The sequence below is a fragment of the Strigops habroptila genome, chromosome 4 (assembly GCF_004027225.2).
Source record: "Strigops habroptila isolate Jane chromosome 4, bStrHab1.2.pri, whole genome shotgun sequence".
Classification (NCBI taxonomy): domain Eukaryota; kingdom Metazoa; phylum Chordata; class Aves; order Psittaciformes; family Psittacidae; genus Strigops; species Strigops habroptila.
This window is the reverse complement of record NC_046358.1, coordinates 64,265,436-64,279,652: the sequence shown is the minus strand read 5'-3', so window position 1 is coordinate 64,279,652 and position 14,217 is coordinate 64,265,436. Positions and strand designations below refer to the sequence as shown.

Sequence of the window (14,217 nt, the reverse complement as noted above, 5' to 3'; positions counted from 1 at the left end):
TCTGTGATGTACAGCAGGAAGTGTTGCTTTGTATTCTCCTAAGATTTTTGTTCATGTCTGCAGAAGTACAGCAAAGAAACATTTGCAGCCAGCAGCAATAGCAGATATTAGATGTGACATGTTTTACAAGGGATACTGAGTTTGTGGCTAGCAGTTCTTTGCTTCATTTTATGATTGGGTTAACATATAGAGCTAAAAGACAGCAATGCCCTAAATGCCCTTACCTGCGTGTAAGGTTCTGTATGTGGTGTTACCAATAGCTTTAGTGCTTGATGAAGCACTTGCTGATGCAGTGAATGCATCTGAGGCATAATGCAAGTTATTACAGGCCTTTGCAGGTTAAGTTTAGACACACAGAGCAATTCTCTATGGAAGTGACCTGATGACTGTTTGTCCTCCAGGTTTCTACCTACTAAACAGTTTGGATTGATTTTTTTTTTACAAAGCTAAATAATAAAATACAATGACTCAGTGGAACAGAACTGGTATTGCTCTAACAGTTGCTTTAGGAGTTGACAGTAAAATCAATTTTAGCTGTTGCTAGTTAGATGGGTGTTCAGTCCTTCTCAAATGTACCAACCTCCATCTATCTACAGTGTTATTTTTGTGTTTAAACAGTTGCTGTGATCCTGCAGAGATGTTCAAGTGGCCAGGCTTAGAGACAGTGCATGAGTCTGCAAGGCAATCGCTGCAAAAATCATAGTTTATGGGAAATATTGGAACCCAGTATTTAATGCTGCCTTTAAAAACCCCAAAGAACTCAGTTTCTCCTGCTACATTGAAGATGGCGGTGGTGTTTAGTCAAGAAACACCCGAATGATGGTCTACTACACTTGGGAAACTTCAGCTGAGTATTCAAACAGGCATTTCTCTGATCTGCCAAACTGAGAGCTGATCCATTAAGTTTATTCCAATTTCAGGAAAATAAAACTTTTCTATTCAACGAGATGCAAAAATTTGTGCTTGCTAATAAGTGGCAACAAACGGAATGAGCTTTGCTTCAATTTTTACAGGAAGGAGAGGTGGATTGTTGGCCTCTCCTGTGCCCAAAACTCAACTGCGAATACACAGCCATCTCGGAAGGAGAGTGCTGTCCCCATTGCGTCAGTGACCCCTGTCTGGCTGACAACATCACCTACGACATCAGGAAGACCTGTCTGGATGACTATGGGATCACAAGGCTTAGTGGCGCTGTATGGACAATGGTGGGATCTCCTTGTACAACCTGCAAATGCAAGGTATGATGGGCAAGGTAGAATGGGAATAGAAATGTATGTTGCTGCATCAAATCAAGATCACTTTCTGCCCTTGGAAGCTCCCATTCAGATCTCAGGGAAGTAAATGAGAGACGAGGGCAGAAGCCTACTGAAAACTCCACACCTTTAGTGTTGTGCAGGGTAGAAACAAAACAGTTCTGTGCTTGTTGGGAATGCTGGGTGCAGATGTGTTATATCCTACTGCAGCTTCCAGACGTTCTGTTAGAGAGCCCTTTAGGCATTCCCAGTGTCAAGCTAGGCGAATATTTTAATACCTGCCTAATGTGGATGTTCATGACAATGTGTATTACAGAGCGGGTGAGCAGAGGCAAAAGCGCTAATGAACGTTTCCCCAGGAAGGACACAAGTAGAATTGCATTGCAGCTCAGAGATGGAGGCTCTTGCCCAGCAGCAATGGGAGGGGGATGTCACAGTTTCTGCTCCCTGGTCTCATGCAGGTGTATTTAATCCCATGGCTCAGTGCAGAAGTGCAGGCTGACTCCCTTGCTCTGTGCAGTGATGACCCCGCTGCGCTAATATCAGAATGATGAAAATGTTGGTTTGTGTTATCTAAAATGTTCTTGTGATCCCTGTGGGAAACCAAGCTGTTTCTCCAGGGCTTTAAATTATTGAAGGCAGCTTTTCTGCAATTCTTCAGTGTTTTTCCTACTGGTTTCTGTTAGATTTAAAAAAAAAAAAGGGAAAAACATTTGCCCATTTGGGTCTGGGTGCTTGGCAGAGTTTTCTTATTACACAAGATAGTTTTGGAAGTGCCTAGATGTTGCAGAAAGATATTTAACAGTGGATTAAACTCCAAAGCTGTATGGTGTTTTTTCCCTCCATACCTATCTGCCATAAATCAAGAACTGAACTATCTGCTTATTTCAGACAAGCAGAGAGCTTCCCTGCATGGATTGCATCAAAACTCTCTCTCTCCATTAATGTTCTTACATGGGAGAAAAATCCAATCATCTCTGTTGCCATCACAGTGCTGTATTTTATTATAGGGACCAGTGGGTCTTTCACACCCAGGTTTCTAGTTCACATGTAGTTCAGGCTAGTTCAGTGCTATTTGGCAAAGTCAGCCTTCTCCAAAAGCCACCCCTGTTGGGACCAATGAGGAAAACCTTGGGATATTGGCTTCAGTGGTAGATGTGTCCAAGATGCATCTATCCCTGCATGCCACCAACCCCTTTGCTCTCTGTTACTTGTTCTGTGTGGTGATTAACAGCTGCTTGTTTGTCTGTGCAGAATGGGAATGTCTGCTGCTCGGTGGATTTAGAGTGTCTCAACAATAACTGACATAGGCAGGACTGTGCCGAGAGGGGGATCGAGGAAGTGACCACCTGAAATGAAGTTGTGTGCGTTGGTGTTTTGTACAACAGACAGTTACCAAAGTCTCCGCTCAAGGAAGATGTTTGGGAGTTGCCTTTGGGACCTACCACTATGCTCATCCTCTCCAGCCTTGTCTGGGTGACTTACAGTACAGCGCATACAAGTCAGTGGTTGTTACAGTTTTCAGTGTTGTAAATGACACACTTCTCCTGTCAAGAAATTTGCAAATACGTTTAAATTATTTCATGGGTAAACTACTGCTGTATTTTTTGTTTAATTTATGTATTGACAACATGCTAGAATTCAACTCTTCTTACTTTGCATCTAGATTTTACAAATAAGACATCCTGTTGTGATTTTGTCCCATGATATCACATACTTGGTTCCAAGGTCCCTGTCAGATGTATTTATGAAAATATGTATGTATGTACAGTCAAATTGCATAGTACTTATATTTCACAGCTGTCCAACCTTTTAAAGCAGTCAAAGGTATATGTGATTGGACAGAATGGAAGTAATCAAAATAAGTCTGTCTTAAAAAATTATAAAATTCAATGCCATGAACTTCATGGCAAAAAAGGCACTTTCTTCTCCAAATGTGCAGAGCAGCAGCAAGACTCCTGGAGTGAGAAATAGAATTAAAACCACATTCCACTGCCAATTCAACACATGTTCAGGAAGGAATCACCAGTCATTGTCAGTGTTCTGTTTTGCAAGAGAAACTGCAAGTTCTAGAAGAGGATGTAATCCCTCTAGATTGTGCAGTGATAAAACAGCCAGAGACCGTTAAGGTGATCTAATTTAAATTGAGTAGGTTAGAATTTGCTTTCAATTGTAACGTCATTGGTGAGTTCAGGGTTTTTCCTTTCTTGTATTCACAGTAATAATGATGTCTGCCATTCTCAGGTACTGCTGCCCTAATGACAAAGTGCAGAAGCATCTACACCAGCAACATGCAAGACAGGAGACCTTAACGCTTGATAACTTTATTACCCCATTCACAGCTCAGAAACAGATTTTCTCTGGTCATATGTTGACATTCAAAAATACTTGGTTTTAAATTTACCCGCAGTGTTGTGGGGTACCTAAGTTTAGACAGAAATACAAATTAAAACTCGTAGCCCTGCATCGAGGTTAGAGTTTGGATTCGCTTCAGCTAATGCCTGTTTTTGTCATGAGGCTGGAAAGTTTGTGGTGTTAGAACAAGAATGTATTTCTCCAACGATGGCATCTGCAGCTTAAATGTCACCTTTTTAATGTGCTTTTGTGTTTTGTTCTGCTGATTCGTGTAGTGTTTTTTGCTTTTTATTTATTTAATTAAACACACTGAGTATATGGAAAAGTACAGAAACGAGTATAGTGACTACAGTTTGGGAAGTACATTTGTGAGTTTTTCCATGCAGAAAATGTGAAATTGATTAATAAGAATGAAGTGTGACTATACAGTGACATTAGTCATCTTTTGTATGAAGTACTATTATGTTTCTTATCGGGGACAGTGACAAAAGAATATAAACATTCCTTTCAATCATTCAGACAACTTCATTCCCATTCTTTAAACAGGATTTGTTTTATCCAACAGGTTTGTGTGGTAAAGGTAAATTTATTTTCTTAAAATGCCCCATCAATTTCAGCTACTCATGTATTGACTATATTTGCATTGCCCTAATGATTGTATAATAAAGGAAATAGTTGTGTTTTATATGATACTCAAAGGATGTTTGTAAATCATAATGTCAGCTCATTTTGTATTTCACATTGTAAAACCCAATGGTAATTCGGTTGGATGAGAGATCCAGTGGGCTGAGATATAAAGGGGAATGATTTAAAACTTGCGGGCATCTAAATAAACTCCTATGTACAGATTGCTTTCCCTTAGTGTTATTAGCTGAGTTTTCAAACACTAATCACTGTCCTTTCCAGACTTGAACTCCGGATGTTCCTAAAAGGAGAAAGAGTGTATGCCTGGAGATGTAGTGCCAGAGTTGTAAGAAATGCTTCATTTATACTTACTCAGACAAAATTCCTGTGTGTCACATACACCAATTCCTGAAGCTCTGTGAATGGGATTAAAGACAGTGCAGGGTCTGAAAATCATTCTTATCCCATGTACTTTGTAGTAGCAAAGCCCTTTCCCATGACGCTTTCTGGAAGCTCCAGCCCTTGCTAGGATCATGCTCAGCAGGAGCACAGAAGTTCACATTTTATCACCACACAGACCAATTTTCTTGCAGAACTCAAATGCAGATTAATTCAGTAAACCCCTTTCAGAGCATTTTACACAGCATTATGTGTCATTATCTCCAGAGTGATACAGCTTGAATTGTTTACACAAAGTGCAAATATTGACACAGACCTGTTTGTTTCTGTTGCATTTTAAGCAGTTCCCCTGACTGTGATGAACTCTTCCTTAAGAAGCAGTTTGATCACTAATCACATCACATTTACCTGCAGAGTATTCAGAAGCCACAGCCCAGCTTAAAGAGCACATTGAGGAGGAAAAGCTAACTCACTATGTTCCTCTGTGACCAAGGTAAGAACTTTGAAGACCTCTTTCTTGATAAAATTCCCTATTCCATATAAATCTATGGGCACTGCAGTGAAAATGCTGGGGAAAAAGATAATAATCCAGTTTACTATAATAATTTCTGAAAGATTTCCTCTTTGTGAGACAGACCTCTGCTCAGAAGAGAACAACAATAATGATAATGTGAGGGGAACTACCAACATCACTCTGTGAAAGGAAACTTGCTCTTAGTTAAGGGACTTGGTCAAAACTTTCACTGTAAGCAGTTGGAATGTTGTAAGCAGTTGGAATGTTGTAGCTGTTCCTACTTATTTATCCTGTACAGGAATATTTTCCCTGCATCTAACACTTCTGATGACAAAAAATAAATGAGTGAGAAAGAGAAAATGAGAATTCCACTTCTGTTAAAATGTCTTTGCCTCTTACTTCTGGCAAAATGCTCAGCATAGGCACTAAACCAGAGCATTGTACTGGGGTCTTGTGGGGGAAGCCACTTCTCATTTCTGCTCCCTGTGTAGTTGCAAATTCACCTCCTGAGATAAAGCAAGTGCAACTGTTCCTTTATAGGGGCTCCTAGTGTCCTGGACCACACTGAGCCATACTAGTCACTATTAAAGGCCAAAAAAATCCAAGTTATTCCTCACAAATGCTGACTAATATCTGCCTAATTCACAGGAATGTGTGGGAGATTTATTAGTGTCTCTATGTTGTCTCAGAGACCTAAGTAACAACTGTCTGCAGTAATAGATCTCCCAAGAGCTGTCATGAGTTTCCAAGTATAACTGTGCACAACAGTTAATTAATAACATCTTTTCAATCAGATCCCAATGACAAAATATCATCTTTGGGTTTGTTTGGGGTGTTTTCCTGTGGCAGACAATAATGTTTTACAAAGCAAAAGGTGAAGTGTCAGGAGTGATTACACAATGGTGGAGTAGATTATAATAAAATTAAAACATAACTCCTACGAGCAGTATAAGAATGTCTCACACTTCATGGTACTTACATAGTCATCATTAATGAAGTGATTTTCAAAGGGCCCCATGATACAATTTGATGACAAATTTGAAGTGAGTGTTGTGGTAAGACAGAATTGTTTCGGGAGCATATTCTGCCATCATACCTACCTGCCAACAAGCTGCTGTTCCTCTTAAGGAGGATCTTTGGCACTCACCAAAATTTAAACTGGTGTCAGAAGCACTTATAGGGTATAAATTTAAAAAAAAAAAAAAAAAAAAAAAGAAAAATCCAACCTGGGGTGTCTGGATGCTTCATATTCAGTTCTTCTCCTTTACTGGTAGAAATCAGCAATAATTGTGTTTCAGATGATCATCGACCTCAGAGAGGTGTTAGTAAAGTGCTTGTATGGCTTGTAATCTGCACATACTACTTGCAGGTGCTAAGAGGGGTATTTCTTGCTACTAGATGCCAGTGAACAGTCGTGCTTATGCAGGGTTAGGTATACCTGAGGAAGGTGTATAGCCAGATGCTGATGAGAAGAGTCAAATTCAGGGGTTTTAATGCAGCCGTCACTAGGAGATTCACAATTTGTGGCACATGATGTCAAAAATCATGGTGGCCAGTCAAAACAAAAGAAAGGTCCTCAACCCATACCTGTGTCCTTTAAATTCTTTGCTTTCTTTCCTGCTGCTTCAGCTGAGCAGGGTGAGGGATGTGCTGACTTCTGACGAGTGGGTTCTGGCTGGAGCCGCATAATTTTTCTTCAGCAGTGCCTCACACTGGAATTGTTTTTCTTCCGAAATTTGTACCTGAGATTGTTTTATTTAAGTGGTTGGTTTGGGATCGAGCGTGTTTGGAAGCAAGCCTCATCATGTTCTCTTTGAGACTGAAGTAGCTACGACAGGATCAGGAGCAGTTCCACCTTTGTTCTTGTCTGTGCATCTGCTGTGGTGGGGAGAAGCCACCTTGGGAAAGGCCCGGAGTTACCGAGCCAGCTCGCTTGTGTTTGGATGGACTGGGGCTACAGCCAGTGGTTTTACAAGTTGTAATACAGCAATAGATACACAAACTCTCTGATTTTTGGTTTTGGTTTTGGAATGGCTTTTGGTTGCCGTTCTCTATTCTGTGGTTACTTTCAAAAAACTAGTCATGTCATCCGTGTACCAGAACATACTTACCTATTCCAAAGCTCTTTATTGTCAAATGCCTGTGTGGTTATATGTGTACACATGTAGATCCACCAGGCACTTCAGTGAAGAGAGGCTTAGAGGTTCTGCAGCAGTTCATACCATCACTCAAACACAAAGCAGAGACCAGGAACTTATCCTGAAATTAAACCATGGTTAAAAAATCCTGTTTTCTGATAATGCAGTTGATTGATTGCTGCTTGATTAAATCGACTTTTCCTGTCACAAGAATTACAAATATATTTGACTTCATGCAGTGCTCCTTTATAGTAGTTTTGACAGATCCCATTTTGCACACTTCAGTATTAAATATGCAGATTTGTTTTCCTACCTGAACGCTATGCACAGTTCTTATCCGGGTGCTAGAATGTGTGGGCTTTGTCACTCTTGTGCCTTTAGACTCCAAGTAGGCATTTCTTTGCTCAGTGTCTCTGGAGTTAGGCTCAGAGAATCACTGAGGTATGTTCAGGTAAGCACTAACTTTAAGGGTAAACTCTTACATGTTAAAATAAGGGTTAAGGAAAACTGAATATGTATATTAAAAGTATATGTGCAGCTGTAGAGGTGATTTTTCAGCCTGACCACAGGTTTGGCCATTTACTCACATTTGTATTAAATTACTAGCTTATGAGTTCACTCCTTCCTCAAACACATTTATTCTGTGATTTGTAGGGTAGAAGACAGCTTTGAGAACTAGCTATAACTGCTGCATGAAGTCATCCTGATGAGCAGGTTTTCATACAAACCCAGTATTTGTTAGAAACTCCCATGGGATTGCCCCCAGGACTTTCCCAAAATCAGAAGCAAGTATCTCTTGTATGGTCCTGGGCAATGCACTTTGGCCATATTTCTCTTTTTTCCTACTGGCACAGCACAGAAAGGCTTTGGAGAGCTGAGACAAGATACTGTTCAACTGCTGCTTTGGCTTCTCTCTCCTGCACGAGCACCACTGCGGTGGTGGGAGGAGGTAGGTGCTCCAGGTGATGTGCTGAGGGTAGCCGTGATGGGATGTGTCCCAGTGGTGGCTGTGGTGGAGGGTTGCAGGAGGCAGCCCCTGGTTTTAAATGACCCCTCACTGAAGTATTTACTGTGTTAGGGAACAAGGGAGCTGTATCTCTGCCATTGGACAGAATGACTTCAGACTGTCCCTGAGCATGGTCCATGCCATGTCCTTTCTGCCTGAAGTACTCAGAGCTGCCTCAGCAGTATCTGGAAGTGCATTTGGTAAACCAGGAACATGGCTGTGTCTGCAGCCAAGTTGGCAGATCCATAAGAGGGGAAGGACCGGTGAGACTATAGTCAGTAGCAGTCTTGCATCAATCCTTAGCAAAACTTCAGGCATCACCAGGAAGTATTGAGGGACATGCAGGATGGTGTGAATCCCAAATGTTGGCTGCAGTTCTATATGCCTGCAAAGTTCAGAGGAATTAAGCTGAAGGTTTTCATTGTCTAAGTGTTGCTCAGTGTGAAAGTTCAAAGCTATTTCTCTTCCTGAATTAAAGCATTTCTGTAAGCTATATGGGATTATGATGTGCACATCTATATCCTTTACAATTGGGGCAAAAAGACCTTATCCCTGATGACCTTTTCACCTCTGCATAGCCACCTCATCCTGTGACACTTTGTCAATGTTTGAGATATTATTTACAGAGCAAGCTTGTCTAGTGTGAGTAATACTATTTCAAGTGAAAGTAAATGTATGCCGTCTATTTCGGGTGACCTGATCTACTACAAGGGTAGCAATGAGAAATGTCAGTCCCACATGTTCAAAAATTACACCGCAGCTCTGCTAAAATTAAGAGTTAAGCTTTAGAAAAACGTGGTTCTGAAAATGGACATTTTTCAGTGATCCTGGTTTTTCAGTGCTGAACTTGTGTTATTGCTGCCAGTACAACTCCACCTGCCCTGGGCCACAGAGGCCACTAGAAAGGCAGATGCCCAAGTAGCTAAAATCTCTGTAGAGAGGGTTTAGGCAGGATAAGAAGCTGATCTATGGTGTGTGCTTTTCCCTTGTGTCTGCAGCGTAGGCTGCAGGCTGAGCTGGGACCATGAGCCCAGCTGCCCTCCAAGGAAGGCAGCATTGGGGCAACTTCAGGAGGGGCCACAGGGCAGTTGCTGGTCTAAAAGATGGATATTCCTGGTCCAGGCTAAGCTCAGTGTGCCAAGACTGAATGAGCCTTCATTGAGAAGAATGGGCTGGAGATACCTAATTCCCTTTATGGGAATCTGAGAGCTTTTGGGAGGCAGCTGATGCTGGAGACAGGTCTGTGTTTGGAAAGGAGTGAAATGCGGTGCTTGTGCTGACCTACTTTCCTTTAAGTGGTTTTGCTCTGAATTTATACCAAAAAGTGAACAAATCTTGTGCCTGAGTGTAAACAGAAACGAAACAAAAAGTGAGGGCAGACCCTCCCCGCAAAGCCCTAGAAAACAAGAAAGAGCCTAAAGAGAAACACATGAAACCTTTGTCACTGAGAAGCCAAATACAACAGTGTATACATTTAGCAATTCTGGTTTCCATTAGGGAATGCTATAGTAATGTAGCAGTGCCAAGTTCATAGTGCTTGCCCTAAGGCAGAGAAACTAGTCATCTAGCACAGTACCAAATAAGTCATGGTGTGGTCTAACTGTGCACCACAGCGTATCATAAAAGTGCAGTGCAGAAACATTTTCAAGTCAGAAAATCCATCCCATCCCCAAAGTATCTTTCAACAAGTGTAATCAAAGTGAAATAAAGTGATCAGCAAAGCAGTAAATGTAAAACTTGGTGATGTGCGATTGGCCTGTGTGATTATCAGATTTTTATTTTAAAAAGATAAATGATTTGTGATAGCTTAAAAGAAGAACAGGGTGAGGAGCTTGAATGAAGCTGCTCAGGGAGTTCAGAAATGGACAAAAGAATTGCAGAGTTAGTGTAATAAAAAACGATCCTGGTTAATGGAATGTTCTCTCTATACGAGGTGATGTTCAGTAAATGAGGCAAAAGAAATCATAATGTCAAACTTGCAAATGGGAGAGAGAGAACCAAAAGGAAAACAAAGCGTTATGTCAAAGTAAGCAGTAACTCCAGAATGAGATTTCTTTATTTTTTTATGATACAAGAGTACTGCCTATAGCAAAAATAACTGGTTTATTAAGCTCAGCCTAGCACCAGATGCAAAGAAGAGGTAACAGTTCACAAACTGGAAAGCCATTATCAAATATGTAATGGGACATCACTGAATATTTTAGGCTACAGACATTCTTTTGGCTTTCTGCGTAAGAGAAATGTGGAGCCGAAATCAAATAAAACTGATGTTCCTTAGTGATGGAAATCTGACGTCATTGGGCAGTTTAAGTTACCAGAGGAGCGTGCAGGAGAAACATGTGCGTTGAACAGCCACGTGATACAAACACAGGCAATGATGCTTTGAGCAAAGACAAATGAATTCATGAAGCTGGTAATACCATGAAAGTGATTTATAGAAAAGACTCCTAAGCCAAGGCAACCAAAAAAAGTAGAGCAAAGCAGTCAATACGCTAAAAGATACTTTGTCTTTAGAACGTAACTACTCACAGTTTGAAATGCTTCAGCCTTCTGTGCTGTGGTTGTGTTTAGAATGAAATCCCAACAGCTCCTGTGGGCTGGGCTGTGGTGAGCAGCCGCTGACCGGGCCGCGGGGAGAAGCTCCAGGAGCAGGAGGTGGGTGTGGAGCTGTGGCTTCCCAGTGCCAGGAGGATGTGCTGGCATCGGAATTCTCTGTTCTTCACAGCTGCACTGTGTGTGGCAGGAACAGGGGGTGGAGCAGGGTGCTGCTGTGCTGTAATGGAGTTGTATGCGCAGGATTAGTTACAGGAAATAAGGGGCAAAAGCTCTTTTGGTGATCAGATGAATGGAGTTGGGGTTTTCGTTGCCTGGGATGAGTGTGGTGAGAGCGGGGCCGGTGCTGGGGCAAGGGGACGGGGCAGGCAGAGCAGCACGTCATTTCCCAGCTGCCTGGTGGAGTTGTAAAGTCAAGATGTATTGTGGAAGCAAAGGGCTGTGAGTAAAATGGAGCAGGGCTGGGATCCCGAGTCTCTGCATTGCTCTTTTCTTTTTAATGAGCAGACAACTTGCTGAGGAAACCAATGACTATATGGGCAGCTTAAAAGTGATTACTGGAGGCTTGAAGCTGTGTAAACATCCCAATTAAGCTCTGTTTGCAGTCCTGCCCTCCCCATCCCACATCCCCAAGTTCATCCCCAGTAGAACATCTCTTAGATACTCTGTGGGTTGCCTGAGACTTTACAGCCAGCACACAGTTCTGCCCAGGTTGTTCTCAGACATTAGATACCAAACCAAACAGCACCTTAAAACAAGTGTGGAGGTCCAGAGGTGATCAGTGAAGAGCAGTAGGTATTTTCTAGTGAGGGTGGTTACAATTTAGCCCTTTCTGCAGAATTTCTGTACAACTGAGCCATGTCACTTATTTAAGTAGTGAGGCAATGAGAAAGCTTTTGACAGGACATAGTCTTAGACTTCCTAAAGGGAATTGTTGGTTAGTGTGGCAGAGAAGGCTTTGCTGCAGCAGAGTGTACTCTGTGGCGATAGAAGCAGATGATTTACAAAGTTACTGAATCAGAACTGATTATTGATTTGCAATCCTCTAACAACATCAGTGCTGAGTGATGATGTACTGTACTGCTTGTTACAGAGTAAATATTTATTTTTATATTGCTTTCTTTCTTGCGTATTGGCTACTAGCAGGGAAAGTAAAATCTTTGGCTGTCTAATATCTTGAAGTAGTAAACAAATTGCACAGGGGGAGCATCAGTGAAGTGCTGCAGAGCACTTGCTGCTATTTGTAACTTCTGCCACTGTCAAAAACTCCAAATCAGAAGTTCACAGCTCTCCCAGGACCACACATAGTCAGAGCCCTGTTGCTTTACCATTGACTTTCAATACATCCAGTTAGTTTAGCAAAATACTAAATATGTTCTATTTTAGCAGAACTCAAGACGTCACAGGAGTTTTAGCAGCCACTGAGCATATAGTGAAGTAGTCGCTTCAGTGTTGTTTCCCTGCCTAATTTATTATCTTGGCTTGAAGAAAAGAAAATGCTAGAAGGTTAAAATTGCAGCTAGAAGCAGGAGTGATATTATAATTCAAGGTGACTGTGTAGTATATTTAAATAAACATGCAGTAAATATTTTGCCTCTTGTATTCTGGTAGCTTTTAATAGCTGCTTAGTGCAGGGTGGGGGAAGGGAGACCATTATCTCCTGACAAGGTTGTTTTCACTCAAGCTGCTGTTCTTCTAAGAAAACAGACTTCTTGCAAGTCAGTGTCGTCCCCTGCCATGAGTTACACACCAGACTGGGAACGTGGGAATGCCAATAGGTTTTTGATCACTGCCTTTTCCGCAGTCAGACTCTCAAACTGGCTGGTGCTGATCCAACCTGTGAGTTGACTTGTTGCACGGGGTTATCTCAGTGAACATTCCTGGGGCTGTGGTATGGTCCAGGGAGCAGCGTGGTCTGGTAGGTGGTGATGGTTCAGTGGCCAGAGAACTGGTTCTGTGGGTGCCTCTGCCCAGCTCTTCCCTCCTCCCCAGCCTGTGAAGCCCCCATAAGGCATGCTCAGGTGCAGCTCCAGGTCTGAAGTGAACGGCTTGTTCTGCCTATGGGAGGCGCTGAAGGGGTGATGTAGCACTGAGGAAACAGTGAGGAGAAGAGAAAAAAAATGGTTTTCCAAATAGGAAAGGATCTGTCTTTTCATGTTTCTAATGTAAGATGAGGAGCAGCATCTTTTGATCTTGCTGTATGAATTCTTCTCTGGCTTTTAAATAGGGTGTTTTTATTTACAGCTAGCTCAGGAAGGCAGATTAACCTATCATCTGCTGTGTGCCAAAGTGAACACATACAAGTTACTAGGATATAATATACTTACTGATTAGGTCATAACATGGCAAAGCAAGTAATAAAAGATTTTACGGCAAATTTGAATAGCAGTGGGTTAAAGTTCAGGAGGATTGGGATTAAGGGATTTCATCTGGTCAAGGTAGATAGTGACCACTGAACTGTCTTCTGGGAGGCTGGTTGAGCCTTGACTAATAGGAGCCTGTTTGTGTGTGTATGAATTAACATACCTTGTTTTTCTGAATCAAATGCAGTCTCAAGCAATTCTAAATTGTGGCTTCTTCCTTCCCTGCCTCACTCCTCTTCCCTCTCCTCCCCCTGCCTTGGCTTCCTTGATTCTGCCTGTGGGCTTATAAGTGGGAAATGGAGCTCAATTGTGACTGCTTCTGATATATTTGAAATGGTGACATACCTAAATCCATTTCTGCAGTAGAAGATAATGAATGCCACCTCATTAGTAAGGTGCACTGCCAGCAGCAATGTCCATCCTATTTTCCTGTTGTTGCCTTTCCTACAGTGAGTGCAGTATAGGCAAGGGAGGGGAAAACTATTCCGTAATAAATACTTGAAAAATGCTTTGTGCATAAACCCATCTCTCTCTATTGTTGTGAATTTGCTGTGCTAATGTTTATAGTATTAGTTGGTTGTGCTAATTAGAGTGCTGCAGCAAAACCTTCCCTACTACTGGTACCACACTGATAAACCCCAATGCAACTTTAAAAACAAGTGTTGATTCATTTCTTAAGTGCATCTTTTTTGAGCCATGCAATTTTTTTGAAAGTGCACTGGGATTTCTTTTGGAGCACATGTTGACTTCTAATAAATACATCAAAAGTGCTTTAAAATACATCATAGCTAATTTTGCTGTCCTCCAAATCCATCACTTTTTATTATCTTTTAACTAACTCACCTTTTTTCCAGAACAGAGAGAAAATGGTTCAAATCTCTCAATGTTTTTCTTTCAGTTTTCCTGGCTGTCAATGTTCAGGGGAAAAAATTACCCAGAAAAAGATCTGCTGTGTATGAACCTTAAAGGAAAGAAGAACAGAAATGTGTTCCCTATGGCACCTGGGCTGACT

At 41.6% G+C, this 14,217-nt stretch overlaps 1 protein-coding gene across 2 annotated transcripts in view; it reads left to right on the top strand.

The window, feature by feature from the left end:
- The window catches only part of NELL1 (neural EGFL like 1), a 283,745-nt gene extending 279,286 nt beyond the window's left edge, over positions 1 to 4,459 (top strand). For both annotated transcript variants that reach the window (XM_030483848.1, XM_030483847.1), the window contains 2 exons: positions 1,014 to 1,238; positions 2,508 to 4,459. In XM_030483848.1, coding sequence (XP_030339708.1) covers positions 1,014 to 1,238; positions 2,508 to 2,558 — 276 coding nt within the window. In that variant the 3' untranslated portion in view covers positions 2,559 to 4,459. The remainder of the gene's footprint in view (positions 1 to 1,013; positions 1,239 to 2,507) is intronic.
- Positions 4,460 to 14,217: the final 9,758 nt, after the last annotated feature.